The sequence below is a fragment of the Equus przewalskii genome, chromosome 10 (assembly GCF_037783145.1).
Source record: "Equus przewalskii isolate Varuska chromosome 10, EquPr2, whole genome shotgun sequence".
NCBI classification, from domain to species: domain Eukaryota; kingdom Metazoa; phylum Chordata; class Mammalia; order Perissodactyla; family Equidae; genus Equus; species Equus przewalskii.
In genome coordinates, this window is record NC_091840.1 from 35,549,162 (window position 1) to 35,570,545 (window position 21,384).

Here is a 21,384-nt window from a genome sequence, read left to right on the forward strand (position 1 = left end):
AGGGGGGTTAAGGTTTCAACATACGAATTGTGGGGAAAATATACATTCAGTCCATAACATTCTGCCCCTGGCACCCCAAAATTAATGTCCTCCTGGCATGTAAAGTACATTCATTCCATCCCAACAGCCCCAAAGTCTTAACTCATTCCAGTATCAACTCTAAAGTCTGAAGTCCATAGTCTCATCTAAATATCATCTAAATCTGGATATGAATGAGACTGGAGATAGGATTTATCCTGAGGTAGAATGCCTCTCTAGGTGTGAACCTGTGAAAGGAGACAAGTTACCTGCTTCCAAAATACAGTGGTGGGACAGAATTAGATAGACATTCTCATGCCAAAAGGGAGAAATTGGAAAGGAGTCACCCCAAGCAAGTCCAAAAATTAACAAGGCAAATTCCATTAGATGTTAAGGCTCAATAATAATCCTCTTTGGTTTGATGCACTGCCCTCCAGGCCCACTGGGGAGGCAGTGTCACCCCCATGGCTCTGTGGGGCAGCCCAGCCCCCAGGCACTGGGCCATGGCCTTGCTCTTAAGGCCCTAGGGGGTGGTATCTTGGTTCCTCACCCACCAAGCAGGGAGTCCCCACCTTTTGAAAGTGGAGAGGAAGTAGCCCTGCCATCTCTGAATCACCTTTCGAGTGTGTTTTCCCATGTCTTGAAGGATAATGTACCTTTGTAGCTGGATAACTCTGTTGTCCCATACTGTAGAATCCCAGAGGTCTGACAGCCTTCTTTAATTTTGTCCCATTTTTTTTCTGTTCCCTTTAGTCCCAGCTGGCAGTGTTTCTGCTGGTATAATCCTATCTTTATTCATGGCTACTGCTGAGGTGCTGAGGTGATTAAATTTCTGGTTCACACCCATACTAATCTGCTTATTAAATAGTTGTTCACCCACACCCTTAGTGTTCTCTTCAGAACAAGCTTTATCATTTTTTGCAGAATGGATATGCTGAAAATTTTCCAAATCTTCAAGTTCTGGTTCTTTTTGCTTAACAGTTCCTTCAATTTTGTCTCTTTCCTCTTGCATTTTACTAAAAGCAGCAAGAAGAAAACAAGTCTTCAAGACTTTGCTTAGAAATTTCCTCAGCTGAGGCCAGCCCCATGGCTTAGTGGTTAAGTTCGGTGAGCTCTGCTTAGGTGACCTGGGTTAGGTTCCCAGGCACAGACCTATACCACTTGTCAGCACCCAAGCTGTGGTGGCAGCCCACATACAAAATAGAGGAACACTGGCACAGATGTTAGCTCAGGGCGAATCTTCCTCAGCAAAAAAAAAAAAAAGAAGATTGCTACCAAGTAAACATTAAAAAAAAAGAAAAATTTCCTCAGCTAAATAGGGAGTTTCATCACTCAAAAGTTCTATTTTACACAAAGCGCTAGAACATGAACACAATTCAGCCAAGTTCTTTGCCATTTTTTAACATAGATCTCTTTTCTTCCAGTTTCCAATAACATGTTCCTCATTTCTGTCTTTGCTCTCACCAGAGTCACCTTTGATGTCCATATTTCTACCAACAGTCCCTTCACAGCAATCTAGGCCTTTTCTAGCATACACCTCAAAACTCCTCCAGCCTCTGCCCGTTACCCAGTTCCAAAGCCACTTACACATTTTTAGGTGTTTTTTATAGTGGCACCCCACTTCTCAGTACCAAATTCTATATTAGCTTGGGCTGCCTTAACAAAATACTGTAGACCAGGTGGCTTGAACAGCAAAAATTTATCTTCTCACAGTTCTGGAGGCTGGAAAGTCTAAGATCAAGGTTCCGACAGGGTTTGATTTCTGGTGAGGACTCTCTTCTTGGCTTGCAGATGGCTGCCTTCTCTCTGGGTCCTCACGTGGCTGTTCTTCTGTGTGCATGGAGGGAGGTGGAGGGGAGGAAGCCAAGTCGTCTTATATGGACACTAATCCTATTGGCTTCACCTATATAACTCATTTAACAGTAATTACTTCTTAACTCCAAATGCAGCCACACTGTGAGTTAGGGCTTTAACATATGGATTTTGGGAGTGATGCATATGTTTCATCCATAACAGAAATGTAAATACAATGCAAATTATTCAAATTCTCCTACAGACTGTGTCTTCATCCATGACATTGACTACACCTTAGAACCAAGCAGACATCTAGAAATCATCACAGATACTTTTTCTTTCTTGTCCTTTAACAGTGTTGACGAAAATAATCCATAACCAATCTATAAATGAAAATTTGGGTGAGTTTATTCTGAGCCGGAATCTGAGGACCGTGGCCCCAGGCCTTTCTTCCTGAAGGAAGAAAGGGCACCAAAGAAGTGAGGTATACAGAGTGGTTATATACCCCCAAATAGGATGTTTCGCATGTGATTGAAATGTCCCTCCCATAATAGTCACAAGATTGCCCTGTCAGCACAGCGCTTGACGGACACAGCAGGTGGTGGGTCTGCTCTCTTGGAGGGCGTAGCAGGAGGCAAGTCTATTGTCTTGAGCTGGGTGGTCACAGGTGAGTGCAGCAATCAGTTTCTAGCCTAAGGAAAGATGCTTAATGCTTAAGGGAATGCCACTGTTGGGAGCGGGAGGGAAGTTGCACCTTTATCTCAAGGGCCTTTGTTCTTGCCACAGGGAATTTCTAAAGCAGATATACAATGCATGCTCAACAGCCACGTCAGGCCCTTTTGGAAAGACAAGGTCAGGCCGAATTAGGTTTACACAAAATGGCTTCCTCATATTCTCCAATATATCCTAGTACTTGCCATATTTATTTGTCAACAGCTGATTATCCAGTGAACCCTGTTCAGTCAACTTTAATATCTCTTGAATCTGCCTTATCTTACCTCCTATTTTAGTTTAGGCCCTCATCTCTTGTCTGAACTAATGCAGTAGCCTCTCAGCTGGTCATTGAACTGCTTGTCTGGTCTTTTCCCAATCTTTTTAACATATTAACACAAATGTGAACATAAATCTGATTGTTACTACTTTGTTTAAAACTCCAGAATAGCTTAGACTGTCCTACCATACCGTTGCACCTGATACCTCTATCAATTAGGATTAAATTTGGGTGAATATTAAACAGATAAATAAGATACAGAGTTTATTTTTCTCACACACAAATATGGAGATAGGATATCCAGAAGTTGTATGGTAATTCCGTGGTCATCCAAGCTTTTTCTGTCTTTTTGACCTCACTATCTTTAGTGTATGGTTTATAACTTCAAGTTCACTTATAATGTAAAATGGCTGCTGGAGAGGCAGTCAATGCTTCTGAATTACAGGTGGGAAGGAGACAAAAAGCAAAAGGACATTCCTAGCTATCTGGAGCTTTTTAAGACTGTTCTTGGAGGTCCTCCCTATCAATTTCTATTACATTTCATTGGCCATTTCTAGTTGCAAGGGAAGCTAGAAAGTTTAGTCTTTTTAGCTGGGAACATTATCATCTTGAATAAAGTCAGGGTTTTGTTTATCTGCCAGTTATTGTTTCCTACAGCTCTGCTTCTTGCACGCTATATTCCATTTGTATCAAACTACTCACTGTTCCCTTATTATCTATGCTACTTCCTTCTATCTTTTTTTTTTTTAAGATTTCATTTTTTTCCTTTATCTCCCCAAAGCCCCCCAGTACATAGTTGTATATTCTTCGTTGTGGGTCCTTCTAGTTGTGGCATGTGGGATGCTGCCCCAGCGTGGTTTGATGAGCAGTGCCATGTCCGTGCCCAGGATTCGAACCAACGAAACACTGGGCCGCCTGCAGCGGAGCGCGCAAACTTAACCACTCAGCCACGGGGCCAGCCCCTACTTCCTTCTTTTTTCTTGAGGAAGATTAGCCCTGAGCTAACACCTGCTGCCAATGCTCCTCTTTTTGCTGAGGAAGCCTGGCCCTGAGCTAACATCCGTGCCCATCTTCCTCTACTTTATACGTGGGACGCCTGCCGCAGCATGGCTTGCCAACTGGTGCCGTGTCCGCACCTGGGATCTGAACTGGTGAACCCTGGGCCACTGAAGCAGAACGTGCAAACTTAACCGCTGTGCCACGGGGCCAGCCCCTACTACTTCCTTCTTTTATATCTGTTTTCCTTACGTGGAATACTGTCCTGCCCTTTTTTGCCAAGTGAACCCTTACTCTTCAAGGGTCAGCACTTCTTGGAAGCCTTTTAAATCACCAACTCAAGCAGAATTAATCACTCCTTATTTTGGGACTCTATTTTCATACCTCCACTTTCACATTTCCTGTCTGGTATTGCAGTTATTTTGGTTGTGTGTCAGTCTTCCCTACTAAATTTGAAGTAGTAGAATGTGGGGAGTATGTCTTATTTATCTTGACTGTGCCTCACACATAGTAGATATTTGATAAATGATTGGTGGAAAAAAAATCAGCTAAAAGTACAACTAAAAATAGCTAGGAGGAATGTTATGCCTACTTGTAGGCCACATACAGTTAGGAATTGCCTCTAGGAACTACATATGAACATGTGCAGTATATGGACTACTACATTAAAATGGCGGAGTTAGAGAAAGTTCTGAAATCCCTGGTCGAATGATTTGAAGATATTTTTTGCTTAAAATAAACTTAAACAGAATTGGTCTTGCTATCTCTGCTTTGTAAATTCATTTTTTAATGGATTTTTTTTTGGGGGGTGAGGAAGATTGGCCCTGAGCTAACATCTGTTACCAATCTTCCCCTTTTTGTGAGGAAGATTGGCCCTGAGCTAACATCTGTGCCAGTTCTTCCTCCACGTTGTATGTGGGACGCTGCCATAGTGTGGCTTGATGAGCAGTGTGTAAATCTGTCCCTGGGATCCGAACCGGTGAACCCTGGGCCGCCAAAGAGGACTGCGTGAACTCGACCACTACACCACCAGGCTGGCCCCTAAATGGATTTGTTTTGTTCTTGCACATTTTACTTCCCCTTCCCCTTTTAAAGAATCTGTGACAAAGCAGTTATGACTCTAGCTCTGTTTTATCTTCGATTTTCTTTCCTAGGGACAGCGTTTCCATTGCCTTGTTAAGTCATACTTCATTATAATGCCAAGTGGACTATGGGAAAAGAGAAATTTTTCATTTAAACTCTCAGGAAGAAAGGCTCTAGATAGACTTTAGAGCCTCAGATCAGTGAGTCACTTAAAAGCTAGCCTAAAATTTTTTATCCTTTTGCTTTGGAGTATATTCTTTTCTTTTTTTTGCTGTTCTTTGGTAGATCTTAGATACTGAATTTCTTTGTGAGGAAACAGATCACAATCTCCTACCCTTCCCCTCCCGTCCCCCACCCTTGTTTTCTCTGAGGCTGGGTTATTCCCAGTCTCTGAAATAGTGCTCTCAGATGTAGTACAGGTGGGATTTTGATTTCTCCCAATGAGGTAGCAGGTCACATGGTTTTGTTCTATGTCTTTTCTGTTGATTTTGTACCTTTTCTAAGGTGTTAGTTTGGAAGTTTAAATCTTTAGTTCTGTCTTTGGCTAGAGATAATCCTCTATAATGGTTTAGTATTCCTGAAAGAGAGTTGTGTGGTTAACTACTTTAGGATTAACTTCTTTAGTTGCACTTCTCTTTTCCTGAAGTACCATTTTCTTTAGTACTTATGTATCTAACTTGTCTTGCAGAGATTTGCAAATATTTAAAAGGGGAGTAGATGTAGAATTCTTTGGGTGCCTATGGAAAAAAGAAAACCCAATATAAATGTAATACTTATTATTCATTTAATATGGCAGATTATATTTTCAAAAGATGGCTATGACAATATCTCCCATCCCACATGCTGCTTACAGTGTGACTTTGACACTTCTCTCATGAGAAGTGGAATCTATGATTGCTCCTTTAGAATCTGGGCAGGTTTGTGATTATGGCAGAAGTGAGATTTTTGTTATTTTAACTTTTTTTATTAGGGATACCAATGAAATGTATGTTGATTTCCTTTAGCTCTTTGTCTAATATTTTCTCTCTAATCTTTCTCTTTTTTTAATTTGGCTAACTTTTCTTCTATTTTCCTCCCTTTTCTCAATCTTGTCCTCTTTCTGTTTTGTGCATCATTTCTTTGGCCAAGGAACAGATAGTGGGCATTTTGGTAAATATTTTTCCATAATGCTGGAGATCTCAAACTGAGGCCCAGTGGCCCTTATTCCTTATTCTCTGTTGTCAGAAAATGAAATAAAATGAGGTGGGGTGGGTTTGTATGAGGGCTGATGTATGTCTCTCCAGGTGTCTTTTTCTAAATGTAAACTTTTTCAGTGTGGAATATGTTGTGGCTATGTGAACTCTGAGCTAACTCTGACTTATTAGAGTATTAACTCTGAGTTAATAGAACTCTTAAGTCAGATTTAGTTTTTTAGTAGCTTCCAGATTTAAATTCCCAATTTAAAAATTTTACACTTTATTATGCTTCTTTCACACTCTGACCAGAATAACTCCTGAAAAAGTAAAAACTGATTAGCATATTTATCACCCTAGACACTCCTTCCCCTTCTCTTTCCATATTTTTCTCTCTTGGAGTCCCCACACCTTACATTCCAGCCTCTCAAACTGTCCACCAACCATTCCTAACATCTTCTGACCTCTGTGCCATTCATTGCTTATTCCCTTCCTGATGCTTGACGTGTTGTATTTGTTTCTCTGTCTTGTACTCATTCTTGATTTTCTAGCATGAGAACTGCCCCCTTTTTATGAAACTTTCCTAGATTCCTCCCTGGTAATCTTTTCTTCTGTACTCCAGTAGCACTTGTCTGTACCCCTTAGGCTTTTTATTACATTCTATGTAGTGTTGTTATTTGCTAATTATGCATTCACTTATTTAGCAAACATTCGAATCCCTGGGCCCTACTTCCAGGACTCTGATGTTTTGGTTTGGGGTGGAGGCATCAGTATTCTTTAAATGCTCCTTAGGTGATTCCAGGGTTAAGAACTAATGGAATAAAGGTATAACACAGTGCCTGGCCTGTAATAAACACTCAGATATTTGTTGACAGATTTTAAGCTTTTAAAACCAAGGACAATACCTTATTTTTGTATCTCCCGTAACACCCAACAAACTCTTGCCAATTACTATATATATATATATATATATATATATAAAATTAGGCAAAATGCACAGTTTTATTCAGTTTTCATGATATTTCATGTAATTAGTTGTATGGGCCACTCAGAATATACTTGGATTACTGTGTAACTAGAAACTGCTAGACAAACAAAACTGTGAAATGTTTTTTCTGCTCTTGTTTGTATTTTTAAAACAAATTTAAAAATACCTTCTAGAGAAATCTTGGATTTAGTGAACTCTAAACTAATCTGGTGTTTGATCTGTGGGTTAAATAGAAAAAGCCCCATTCTTTAATCTGTTACATTCGTAAAATGTGTATATATTGACTTCTTAGAGACTTTAGTTCAACTATGATTAAGAACCTTTATAGATAAATGTAGTAAATATAGGAAATAAATGTACCATGCTTTTGAGTAAATATCATATTTATTCCAACCTGTAGCCGGTGAATGCAGCAGAATTACCAGACTGTGAACATTTGATCTATTAAGACCAAGTGACTCCTGACTTGCTGCTTTTATGTAATGTTGATAGGAAACTTTCTTTTCTGAAGGAAGATTTCATTTATAATTTTATGGGATGTTAGTGACCTTTTAAAGTGTTTATGAATACTCATAGTAATGTGACTTAACCTGGCTTTGAGTAAGACAGCACTCATGCTCAAATCTAATACAGGTGACTTGGGTACATTCTTTACAATGACTGACAGTACTCTTCCCTGTTGGTTGTCTGTCAAAGCTGCAGAAATTACTTTCCTCTTCTTGACATTTCTCTTCTTCCTCTTCTGTTCTCTGCCTTTTCTTTCCCTCCCCTTTGTTCCAGTGTTAGATAGCAGCTGGGTCTGCTGAGATGGTAATTTTGGTCTATAGGTAAGGAAAAAAGACGATAGAGGCAGAAAAATTTGTTGTTATTGTTTGTTTGGCTTTTACTTGTTTCTCCAGTCCTCATTTTCACTCACCTCCAGACTTAGGAGTAGAAAGTGAAAGCAGGTGACACTCTCATTACTGTTAAAAATCCCCTCCTCCAAGACTATCATTTGTTTAGCATCCATTGTTTTCCTGTCTTTGTTAAGTCCTTTTATATGTGTATATTCTCATTAGATCCTTGTAACACTGCCAGGAATTAGGTGGTATTATATCCATTTTACGGATGAGTAAGCTGAAGCACAGAGTAACTTGCCCATGTTCTCACAGCTACCAAGTGACAGTGTTGGATTTGAACATATGTATGTTTTGTGTGTGCCCTTAACTATTTGGTCAGAGGTTGCTAAAACCTAGCAGCTGGTGGGCCATAACCAGTTGTTTAAAATTTCTTAAAAATTAGCTATCAACACTTTTGAAGTAGAGAGGTTTTTAAATTCATATTCCTGGTTTCTTTATTGCCACATTGCCGCAAATGCCTGGAACTTAGTAGCACCTACACCCTGTAGAAGAGATATGTGCCTCTAGGGTATCACAGACCGTACCTGGCCCGCTTCACCATTTATATTACCATCCTGGTCCCTGTAGGTATTTCAGTTTTTGAGCTTTGCATCATCACTCTTTACTACCTCTAGTAATTCCTTTTATGCCTGAACTTGTGTTCCAGAGCAAAGGAGCCACAGAATATTTTTATTCGTACAGCTTTTCTTCCCAATGTCAGGTCTGAGAATAGTCATGTATTAAGAAGATGCCTTATGTTTCTGGAATTATGCACATATTTTCATTTTTTTAGGTAATATTTATTGATAGTGCTGGTAAAGGATCAGATGGAATGTGGTTCAGAAATAGTGGAGAGTATTGAAGAAGCGCAGGTTGCTTGTCAGCACCTACTGCCCTGAATATGAAGTCCTTCAGCAGGACATAGACTGCCTAGAGTGAATTCGGTGTTCCTCACTTAGCTCACCAAAGTACACTATTGCCTTCACCTAGCTCTGAAAACCAAGTGATGAAATAGAATGGGAAAATCTGGGATGGGAGGGTGTCCAGGAAGCACAAATTTGGGGCTAGCACCATTGTTTATGTTTAAGGGCTGTTCTTTGTCCCATTCAAGTGAGGAGGTTGAAGGCCTTAAACCACATGGGGAATTCCTGAAGTTATCTGCTTTCTGTCCCATAACAGTTAACTCAAATCCAGACACATTAGTCACAGTCAATGGGTAAAATGTGTAAATCTTATCCCAGAAGACTACAATTTTCTCTTAAAAACATTATTTATAGCTGGTGATTAAGTTGTTTATGTTGATAAGTTGCTATGTTAGGTTTATTACAGATCAAATAGGTCTTTAGAATGTCATGCTATAGGGGCCGGCCCCATGGCCGAGTGGTTAAATTCGCGAGCTCCAGTTCAATGGCCCAGGGTTTCACTGGTTGGGATCCTGGGTGCAGACATGGCACTGCTCGTCAGGCCACGCTGAGGCGGCATCCCACATGCCACAACTAGAAGGACCCACAACTAAAATATACAACTATGTACTGGGGGGATTTGGGGGGAAAAAAAATAAAGGTGATTTATTATTTAAAAAAAAGAGTGTCGTGCTATAGATGATCGAATTTAAGAAGAATTCACAATAAGGAGATCTTTATAGGAAGTATACATGCAAGTAGTCACTAGATGTAGTTAGCTTTCTTGCTCTAAGTTGTGCTTAGTAATGTAGTTTCAGAGCACTCTTCCCCCCTTTTTAGGTCTTCTTCCTCTGTGCACAACTATATTGTCATTATTAATGCGTCTGTCTCTTAGCTGTGAGTTCCTTGAAGGCAGAGTTGAATGTCTCATTAGTTTTGTGTTCCTCTTTGCCTAGCACAGTGTTGGGGCATCTGATAAGTAAGGGCTCAGTAGCTTTTAATCTTTATTTTTTGCTTTCAGGAGAGTCTTACTGGAAGGATTCTGTTTCAGCAGTGACCACCATAGTCTTTGTTTTACCTGTTTCAGAAAAATTTCTCCCTTGATTCATTGCCTTTAGTGTTCTCTCGTTCTTGTTTTCTGTTCACACTTATTTCCTGTTTGAGGAGGGATTATGGTTTTGTCCCTATAGCTTTCAGTGAGATTCTAGTTGGTTTCTTAATTCTCATGACAGAGTGTTAGAGGTATATTTTGAAATACTTCTCCGTTTCCTTATGTTTTTAAGGAAAACCTGAAGTAAAAACCTAAAATAAAACCAGTCCTTGAGATTTATTTTTTGACGGTGAAATACCTCTTAAAGCTATTCCCATCATGGTCAGATGTGTCAGTTGGTTTACTGTCCCGCTCTCCTTTTTTATTCTGGAGCCCTTCTTCATTTCTAATGTGATCTTGTTCTCTAGGCCTACTGCACAGTTGTTATCCTGAGATATCAGATCATAATCATCCTGGGAATTGCCTTTACCTCACTTTTCGCTCATGCTCCAGTCAGTGTTTCCTTTGTTTTCGTTTCTTTGCCTCCTCATTTTGTTGTACCACATCCACTTGTAGCTTGCTGGGAAAGGGTGCAAGAGATTGTTTTTACTTTCTCATTGTTATATTTTTATAGTACTGTATTCTTACTTGGATGTAATTTTCTTTTTCTTCTTCTCTAAGACTTTTTAGAGGTTTTAGTATTTTTTTCTTCTTTCTTCATTATTTCCATTCACCCCTCTTTCCCCTATTTGTTTGTTTTGGTACCTTTCTTGTTGGAATCTTCCTCAATATTTGGTGTTCCTTGGCTCTTCATTTTTTGAGAGTCCACTCTATTGATACATAATTTACATACAATAAAATGCAAAGATTTTGATTATTCAGTTTAATAAGTATTGACAAGTGTATTCTCTTGTGTTACCACCAACCCAGTCAAAAATATAAAACATTTCCATCACTTCCCTCCTACCTCTTTGCAGTTTGTTGCCTACAATCCCACCCACACACCCCTCACTCTGTTATCTGTCAATCCCTATCTTCATTACCATAGCTAGTTTTGCCCTTTAAGACTTTCCTATAACACAGCGTATAGTGTATGTTCTTTTGTGTCTCACTTCTTTTACTCAGCGTAGTTTTTGAGATTCATTTATGTTGTTGCATGAATCAGTGGTTTCTTCATTTTTATTGCAGAATACTATTTCATTTTATGGACATACCACATTTACTTATTTACCTGTCCATGGACAAGGGGTTGTTATTTCTAGTTTTTTGGCTATTAATAATAAAGCTCCAATGTACTTTTCTGTGCAGTGTTTTTATTTCTCTTGTGTAAATAACAAGGAGTGGAATTGCTGGGTCATAGGGTAAGTGTGTGCTTATCTTTATAGGAACTGCCAAACTCCTCATTTATTTTTGAGTGATGCATTAAAAGGTTGATTGGAGGGGCCAGCCCCGTGGCCCAGTGGTTAAGTTCGCACGCTCCGCTTTGGCGGCCCAGGGTTTCACTGGTTCGAATCCTGGGCGCGGACATGGCACCGCTCATTAGGCCATGTTGAGGCATCATCTCACATACCACAACTAGAAGGACCCACAACTAAAAAAATATACAACTATGTACTGGGAGGATTTGGGGAGAAAAAGCAGGAAAAAAAAAAGAAGATTGGCAACAGTTGTTAGCTCAGGTGCCAATCTTTAAGAAAAAAAGCAAAAAAAAAAAGTTGATTGGAAGACTTAGGTGTTTGACTATATGACTTGTTGACTTGTGGGTTTTCCTGTCGGGTAATTAGTTAAGAACCCAGCCACTTCTATAGGGGGAATGGAGACCTTCCCCTCACCCCATGTCAGTAGCAGTAGATCTTTAGCCTAGCATCATTTACTTTCTTCAGAGAAGAATCTTCCTTTATTCTGCCTAGGTGGTGTACATGTCAGAGTAGGGAAAGGGAGGGTGGCTAGATGCAAATGCTCACTTACTCTTCACCTTTTTTCATACCTCATTATCCCTCCTATAGCTGTCAGCTAAATCTGGTGTTTCCATGTATGGAGCCTTTCTGTCTCAGTTTCTCCAGGGAATGTATCTCCAGTCTTTTGATATATATCTACATCTGAAAGGTTGGCGTGACAGTGGTGGTTGTGTGGGTAGGTGGTAGATTGGTGCTTGACTGCATCGTGCTGCAAGGGACTTGAGAGTCTGACCATTCCTCACATAGGCTTTCAACTAGTCTCTTCTTACCCTTCTGCCTTTTGTAGTAATTGGTACCATCAGTTCCTGAGCCTTTTTTGGGTGCTCTGGGCAGGATAAATTAGTTTGCTTCTTGTTCACATTTCTCAGCTGCTAGTGCTTAAGTTTCAGCTTTCTTTGGTCTACTTAAGTCAATCACCACTCCTCCAGAAACTTAATGTTCACCAGAAAAATTTGACCATCTCTTAGGTCCTCAGTTCTCTCTTCTCCTATTCTCTTTGTCCTTGTGAGTTTATATCCTTTTTCAATTCTTGCTGTAACTTTAGTGAAACCTAGAGAGAGAAAAAAACACTTGTTCAGTTTTTCATTTTTTCCTGAAATTGCTTGTTCTTTCTAAAACTAACTACATTAATATTATGTTTTCCTACCTTAAAATTTTACTAGACTTGATTCTATTCTATTTTCCGTCTTGCCTAAATTTTTATTTTTTAAGTTTTCAAAGTTTCATTTGTATAGTGAACTTTTATGTACTTTGTCTGCAGATTAAATGTTAGTGGGTTTATTTTCAGTAAATATGGATCTGTGGCAATATTTTAGTGTCTGATATTCTATTTCAAGCATATACAATAATTTATCTAATCTGTCCTTTGTTAATGGATGTTGTTTGCTTCTTATAAACGCTTTAAAAAGCTTATGCATACATTTTCTCAGGTTATAAATGAATAAATTTATTAGTTATCAGATTGCTAACTTTTAGCATATTACCAAACAGTCCTTCAAATAATCTGTAACCAACAGTGTATGAAATTATCATTTTATATCCCAGTGATTAATTTTCTTCTCTTCTCCTCTTAGACTACGAACCTCCTAATTTGTTAGTAAAGCCATTAATGAAAATTAGACGTCTTGAAGAATTAGGTATTCCAGTAGCTGAAGTAATTTCTTCTTCATTACAGTAATTTCTGAGATGAGCTTTCTTCTGTTTTTCACTTTTGCATTCTCCAAAGGAAAAAAAAAGTAGTATTGTTGACACAAAATAACCAATAACCATTCCATAGATAAGAGAGATAAGGTAAATTTTACTTGAGCCAGAGTGAGGATTAAAACCCTGAAAGGCCTTAGAAAGCGGTCTGGAAAAGGATGGTTTTCTGTACAGTCTTAAACCTTTTTAGAACAGAAAACACACCCAGGATACGTTTGATCAAAGTTTGAAAGAGGTATTTAGTTGCAAATTAGCAGGTCGACATGACCCTGATGCTGGGAAAGGAACTAATGGGCTGTACTAACAGGATGTAGGAGGGGAAGTATGCGTTCTTAAGAGAGTGCATTGTTGAATGGTTAAAGCAGCTGTACAGTGTATGTTTGATAGGCCATAAGTCAGGTTTCTTAGTTCAAGGCTCATCGGTTTTGAACCGGATGGTTACCCCATATACTTCAATATGTGAAAATCTTTTGTCAGTCTATTGGGGGTGTTAATATTGTGAGTCCAATTTTTAAAGAATTAAGCATCTAATATTCACACTTTTCTCTAGCTACTTATTCAAGTATTAGTTCTCATTGTTTCATCATTGCCCTCCATGTTGCTAAACCCTGGACTTTCCCTCCCTATGACAAACATTTATTGAATGATAATCTATGTGCCAGGCATGCTTCAGTCTTTAAGTTGGTGGTCCTTTCTGCCTTACTTGAGGCTGTGGACCAGTCTCTTATTCCTGTTCTTTGGAGACTACACTCTTTTGTGTTTCATGTTCTAGCTATTCCTTATCAATCTTCTTTGGGTATTTTTTTCTTCCTCTGCAGACACTGTAAGCATTGGTTTCTTTCAGTTTTGTCTCTGTCTCATTATGCTTCTAATTCATGGTTTTAATTGCCACCTATATGCTGATGACTTCTAAGCTCTCCTAAGCTTTATACTCCTAATTGTAAAAGCCCAATGGATCCCCCAAAGGTTCTTATTCAATGGGTCCTTACCAGAATTTATCATCTTTTCTTCCTTACTTACTCTTTTCCGTACATTCCCTTTCTCCATGATCATACCATCCTTCAAGTTTTAGAATCCTGGATATTATTCTAGATTGCTTCTCCTTTCAGTCAAGCTGCAAGTTCTACTGACTTTTCTTTTTAGATGCTTCCCAGATTTAGCTCCTTTTGTTCTTGTAGTAGCAGTCTCCTTTTTGCTTCCAGGTTTGTTCTGTTCTGTACACTGCTACCAGAGTGAACTATCTGAATTGTATCTGACTGTGCCCTGTTTCCTGTCTGCCTGGAGTTTGTATCTGAATTATATCTGACTATATCCCTTCCTTATGACAAAAGAGAATCTCTATGAATTAGTCAATGACTGCCTTTCTAGGTTTATCATTTACTACTCCCTGCCTTGTTTATTTTGTGCTAGTAACATAGAGTTGTCCATATGCTGTATATTTTATTGTACTTTGAAACAAACTTATCTCTGCCTGGCTTGCCCTTGTCCTTTTTGCTTGAATTAGCCTTTAAAATTTTATGTAATCATCCTCTGTGCGGATGTTTTCTCTTTCTTCTGCCACGGGCTAAAGGTACCATTTTCTGTTCTTCCATTGTGGTCATTGTACTGATGGTGTAATATTAAAGAGTATTTATTTTTTTGTCCTTGTAGATTGTTCTATTCAGTGAAAAAAAATTCTTCAATGCCTAAAATAAAGTAATGGCTCAGTAATTTTTTTTTTTTGATAGTGGGTGTCTGGCAATTTTAGGTTGTTAGAATCATCTATTTATAGATTACTTTCTTTGTAAATGATGACAAAATCTAAGCTAAACTTGGAGACTGTCATCCACATGGATAGATACTTGATCAAGGAGTACAAATAATATAATTTTTATCCTAAAGGAAATGTGTGCATTGCCTCTGAAAACATATTAATGCCAGAAACTAATGCCATTTAACTTACCTGCTAATTTGAAACACTTGCTACCTCTTCCTTGCCCCTCCCCAAAATTTGTATGCATAATTTAATGTTCTGTCATTGGAAGATAGTGGGTCACGAATTTTCATATTTATTTTCTAGATTAGATTTGAAAATATTAGAATTATGACAAAATATCTTTGAGTTTTTTTACTTATCTGGAAAGAGATGTAATGTTTGCCAATTTTTGTTAGGAGCTGGGTTGAAAAAATGTAAAGATTTTGAGAGACTTTTTTTCTCTTCTGGTTTCTTATCCACCTTCTATTTCTGAATTACAGTTACAGATGTAGAGCTGAAAAGACTGAAAGATGCCTTCAAGAGGACCTGTGGGCTCTCATATTATATGGGCCAGCACTGCTTCATCAGGGAAGTGCTTGGGGATGGAGTGCCTCCAAAAGTTGCTGAGGTAATCTTTATGTTCTAGATTTTCCTTTGAGATAGTTATCCACCGGCCTGAATTCTTGAGGGACGTCCTGGTCTTAACAGATTTAGTCTTCGCTACAGTTAATTTTCTTGCCGAGTAGGTAAACAGGTCTTGTTTTAGATGTCAATATGACTGTGCTCTTAGAGACCAACTGAGAGTACTACAGAGTTACAATTCTCCTTCTTTTGTACATCTGAGCTTTAAACCCACTGATTATAATCAGGGGACCATTAGTATGACTGACTTCTTCTTCTTATAGACTTTATCACTCTGATGTGATTTTTAGTGGGAGTATGTTTTATAAATTTTGTGTTAAAGAAAATCTTTCCATATAGTAAAAACCTAATTAAATTAATTCTAAAAAATTAAATTTTGTAAATGAAACACTAACTTATTAGAACTTGTCTTATTTAAATTCTACTAAAATTTTTAGATAGAGATAAAATGTGCTAAGTTGATATAAATATTCCCTTTCTAAAAATAATGACTTTACTATTTTATAGGCATATGCACAGATATGCATTATGTCATTCTAAATGTGAAATGAGAATAAAATTAATAAAACAGGGAAAATTATAGAAATTTTAAGCTTGGCATATTACATAGAACCTTAATTCACCATTCCTAATTAGTTACAGGTTCTATTTCTAACCTGTGTCGTGTGCTTTTTAACCTTCTGGTCTATATAATATGGAGATTACATTTGTTGTTTTTTTGTGTGTGTCTTAATTTTACTTGGGTAGGGATATATGTTCCATTAATTCTCTTATATGTATTCTTGTGTAAAATTATGTACTTTCTTGTGGCATTAATTTGGATTTATGACAGGGTTATCTTTTTTCCTAATACTATTTATTGGGTTCTCTGTTTCAGTATGAATTCGTTGTCCTGTTTTCTTTTAATTTTTTTGTCTTAAATGCTGGTATAATATAAAAATTTGGAATTTAGAATTTTTCATTTTAGGATAAAACTAGCAATTTAATGAGATATAATATAAGATGCCAGTTAGAGGAAGTGATTTAAACTGAGTCCATAGTAACTAATACAAGATGCTTCCAAATTCAAACATATACTGACTTCAGCCTTTCTCTCCCCTTGGCTCCTTTCTTAAGGTCAAAACTGTCAGACTCAGTGTAATTCATGGTGCTGGGAAAAACTTCGGTCAGATTTATCTGCCTGCTCTCTTTGGATCATATATAAAGATTTACATATGTACATCTGTACACCTAAAAACAGATATCCAATCAGGTTTTTGTCCAATTTTTAAATGGATTGTCTTTTTATTCTTGAGTTGTAAGAGTTCTTTATATAATCCAGATACAAGTCCCTTATAAGATACATCATTTGTAAATATATTCTCCCATTCTGTAGATTGTCTTTTCATTCTCTTGATGTTGTCCTTTGAAACACAAAACTTTTAAATTTTAATGAAATCCAATTTACCTGTTTTTCGTTTTATCACTGGTGTTTTTGGTGTTGTATCTAAGAAACCATTGCCTAACTCAAAGTCACAATGATTTACTCTTCTGTTTTCTTCTAAGAGTTTTTAGCTCTTAGATTTAAGTCTCATCCATTTTGTGTTAATTTTTATGTATGATGTGAGGAGTCCCACTTCATTCTTTTGCAAATAGTTCTCTGGTTGTCCTAGCACTGTTTGTTGAAAAAACTATTCTTTCCCCATTTAATTGTCTTGTCAGTCTTGCTGAAAATCAGTTGGCCTTAATAAGCATAAGGTTTTATTTCTGGATTCTCAGTTCTATTTCTTTGATTTCTCTCTTTCCTTGCTTCAGTATCACATTGTCTTGATTACTCTAGCATTATAGTAAGTTTCGAAATCAGACAATCTCATTCCTCCAACTTTGTTCTTGTTGAAGTTGTGTCTGTTCTGGGTCCTTTGTATTTACATATCAATTTTAGGATCGACTTGCCAATTTCTGCAAAAAGGAGATTTTGATAGGATTGCATTGAATTTGTAGTTTGATTTTTGGGAGTGTTGCCATTTTTAACAATGTTAAACTCTTCTGATTCATGAAATTAGTGTCTTTCCATTTATTTAGATTTTTAATTTCTTTCAGTGATGTTTTACTTAAGTTTTCAGGGTGTAAGTCAAATGTCCATCAACTGAACAAAATGTAGTTTATTTATACAGTGGAATATTATTTGTTAATAAAAAGGAATGAAATTTTCTGATACGTGCATGGAGGAACGTTTAAAACACGCTAAGTCAGAAGCCAAACATACAAGACCACGTATTTTTTTTTATTCTATGTAAGTAGCCAAATCTGTAGAGACAGAAAATAGATTAGCGGCAGTTTGTTAAAAATTTAGGTGATTTTTTTTTTTTTCTGACTCGCTTGCGTGGCAGCTACGACTTCTTCACTTGCTCTGATTTTGGAGAGACAATCCATGCATCCTGTATTTTGGAGGAATCTATCCTTCCTGGCATGTCAGGCTACTTGGTTGCCCTGTGATCTCAGCTCTCTGATCGGCTCAAGAAATGTTGTAATATGATAGTTTATCTGGCTTTTTCTTGTTTTTAGATTAGGAGTGACATACTTTCATGCTTTCTGTGTCTAAGGTGGAAGTGGAACTGCCTGCAGTATAATTGTTTTTTTTAAAGATTTTATTTATCCTTTTTCTCCCCAAAGCCCCCCGGTACATAGCTGTGTATTTTTAGTTGTGGTTCCTTCTAGTTGTGGCATGCAGGATGCCGCCTCAGCGTGGCTTGATGAGCGGTGGCATGTCTACGCCCAGGATCCGAACTGGCAAAATCCTGGGCCGCCACAGTGGAGTGTGTGAACTAACCACTTGACCACGGGGCTGGCCCCTGCAGCGTAATTTTTATGTAAATATTTCATATATTTCATTTCATCCAAAACTTTCAAGAGTCTTGCTCTGTCCTTTGGACTATCTGATAAGAGTCATCACTGCGTAGAATAATTAAAGTAATTGTTTTACAAGAATGATCTTAATTTAAAATCGTAAAATCCACAATGGTAGTTTCAAGCTTCAGTTTCGTTGTAGTTAACACTTTTTTATCTAAACTCTAGCACAGTATTAAACACAAATAAAAACTTTATAAATAGTTTTAGTGATGAACTTCTTTTGTCCTATTATTTACTGACCTAGGCTTATTTTAAGTGAGGAAGGGTACTATTGGCATATGGATATTGATTAGTACAGATAATATATTGTGTAAATTATAAAGTATTATAAGAAAGTAAGTACTTCTATCTTTAATTAATCTCTGGTATTTTCTCAGCAAAGGAAGTCTTTATAGTTTCTCACACAGTAATCTCAAAGGATGAGTGAACCCCGTTAAATTCTGTTCTGGAACAGTTTCAACATTCATATAAAGTGAGCTTGTGGCTTATTTGAGGCATCTCTCCAAAACAGGCAGATCAGTAGATGGACTTAATCAGCTTTTTTGTGTATTTGGGAAAAGGAGAGAATTTATGAGTGTAATTCATCTTACAGTGCAGTTATTTGCTAAAGTGGACATAAGTTATAAATGGAAGTATGGGTGTGAGCAGATAGTTGTTTGTTTGTTTGTTTTTTGTGAGGAAGGTTCACCCTGAGCTAACATCTGTTGCCAATCCTTCTGTTTTTTCGCTTGAGGAAGATTAGCCCTGAGCTAACGTCTGTGCCTGTCTTCCTCTACTTTGTTTGTGGGATGCCTCCACCGCATGGCTGATGAGTGGAGTAGGTCCGCACCTGGAATCTGAACCCCAGGCTGCCGAAGCGCAGGGTGCAGAACTTTAACCACTCTGCCACAGGGCTAGCCCCTGGGCAGGTAGTTGTGAAGCTTGAATTTAGTTTTAGAGGATGGAATGGAGGATAGAATGGAGGATCTCTGTTCTGTGGCTGCAGGGGAATAAAGTTAAGTGATGGGATTTATAAACAAATGGTTAGTTGGAAAGGTAAGGAAGTAATCTTTCCACTGTATATGGCCTTTGTGAGACTTTTCTTAAAATCCTCTGGAGAGCTTGGACCTTAAATCTGGGTGAAGAGGGTCACCTACTCTTGGTGAGATTCTGAAATTAATGGGTTGAGACACAATAGGAATATTTTACTGTCAATATCTCCATAAGAAGAGCCACAGGAGTCACTTAAGCTGCCAATCATGGATGGAAAGAGAACTTTATTCCCTAGTTAATGTGTTTTTCTTTTTTTTTGGGTGAGGAAGATTGGCCCTGAGCTCAGGTCTGTTGCCAGTCTTCCTCTTCTTGCTTGAGGAAGATTGTCCCTGAGCTACCACCTGTGCCAATCTTCTTCTATTTTGTATGTGGGATGCTGCCACAGCATGGCTTTGATGAGCGGTGTGTAGGTCTGCTCCTGGGATCTGAACCCATGAACCCTGGGCTGCCAAAGTGGAGCATGTGAACTTAACTACTATGCCACTGGGCTGGCCCCTAATCAGTGTTTTTCTTTATAGTAGAAGTAATAACATGTAGTCATATGCCCATAATGATGTTTTGGGCAACAACAGACTGCATAATAATGATGGTGCTCCCATAAGATTATAATGGAGCTGAGAAATTTCTATTATCTAGTGATGTTGTAACTATTGTAACATCATAGTGCAGTGCATTACTCATGTGTTTGTGGTGATGCTGGTATAAACAGATCTACTACACAGCCAGTCATATAAAAATATACCACATACAATTATGTACAGTACATAATATATAATAATAATACAAGACTATGTCACTGTTTTATGTATTTACCGTGCTTTTTATTGTTATTTTAGAGTGTACTCTTTCTACTTATAAAAAAAGAAGTTTACTGTAAAACAGTATGCCATCTTATGCTGGCAGTAGCCTCATCCATCTTGTGTTTACTGCATCTCTTGATTGCATCATTTTCTCTTGTGCTTGATTTAATCTCCTACTGTTTTGTTCATCTTGGTCCCTAGCATACAGAATCCACTACTAATGTTGCCAGTAAGAGGCCATGTCAAGTAATAGACCTGGAAATGAGATTAAAAGTGATTAAGGACTGCAGAGGTGGAAAATCACTGATGGTTATTGCTCACCAGTCAGGCATGTCCCATTCCACCATAGCTGCAATCCTGAAGAACAAGAACAAAGTGATGGCAGCTGTTAAAGGATCCGCTTCATTGAAGGCAAATAGATTAACAAAAATTTGAGAAGGGCCTATATCAGACATGGAGAAACTTATAATGACGTGGATTGAAGATACAGAAGCGTATCCCTGTCAGCACCATGATGATCATGAACATGGCCAAAACAAAAAGTTTGTTTGCAATGTTGAAAGAAAAGGCTGATGATTACTGTTAGCTGTTGAATTTACTGCTAGCTCTGGGTGGTTTAAATGATTCAAGAATTGTTATTACTTAATATGAAAGTGAGTGTTGAGTGTGAGTGCTGATGTGAAGGGAGCTGAAGAATTTTTGGAAACTCCAAATAAGCTGATTGTGGAGGAGAATTGCTTTCCAGAGCAAATATGCAGTATGGATGAAACCTCCCTATTCTGGAAACAGATGCCTAAAAGAACGGCTATCCATAAGGAGGCCAGGACAATGCCAGGTTTCACAACTTTTAAGGACAGGGTAACAGTCTTGTTTGGGGGTAGTGTTGCAGGCTACAAATTGAAACTCTTTGTGATCTGGCACAGTGAAAACCCCAGGGCCTTCAAGCATATCAGTAAGCACACACTGCCAGTGTACAGGAGCAGTAAGAAGTCATGGATGACCCAACTCCTCTTCCAACATCCCCTCATGCATTGCTCTGCCAGGAAAATGGAGAAGTACTATTTGGAGAGTAACATACCTTTCAAGATTTTGCTTATTGTTGATAATGCTCCCAGACATCCTCGTTTTATTGGTGATCTTCATCCCAATATCAAAGCAGTGTTTCTCTCTCCAAACATCACCTCTTTGATCCAACCAATGGATCAAGGAGTTATGTAGGCATACTTCGGAGACATTGCAGGTTCAGTTCCAGACCATTGCAATATAGCTAGTCACG

General features: G+C 38.1%; 1 protein-coding gene across 1 annotated transcript in view; it reads left to right on the forward strand.

Annotated features, from left to right (window-relative positions):
- The window catches only part of USP32 (ubiquitin specific peptidase 32), a 215,336-nt gene that overhangs the window by 63,671 nt on the left and 130,281 nt on the right, over positions 1 to 21,384 (forward strand). The window contains exon 2 of the mRNA XM_070562389.1: positions 15,246 to 15,373. Coding sequence (XP_070418490.1) covers positions 15,246 to 15,373 — 128 coding nt within the window. The remainder of the gene's footprint in view (positions 1 to 15,245; positions 15,374 to 21,384) is intronic.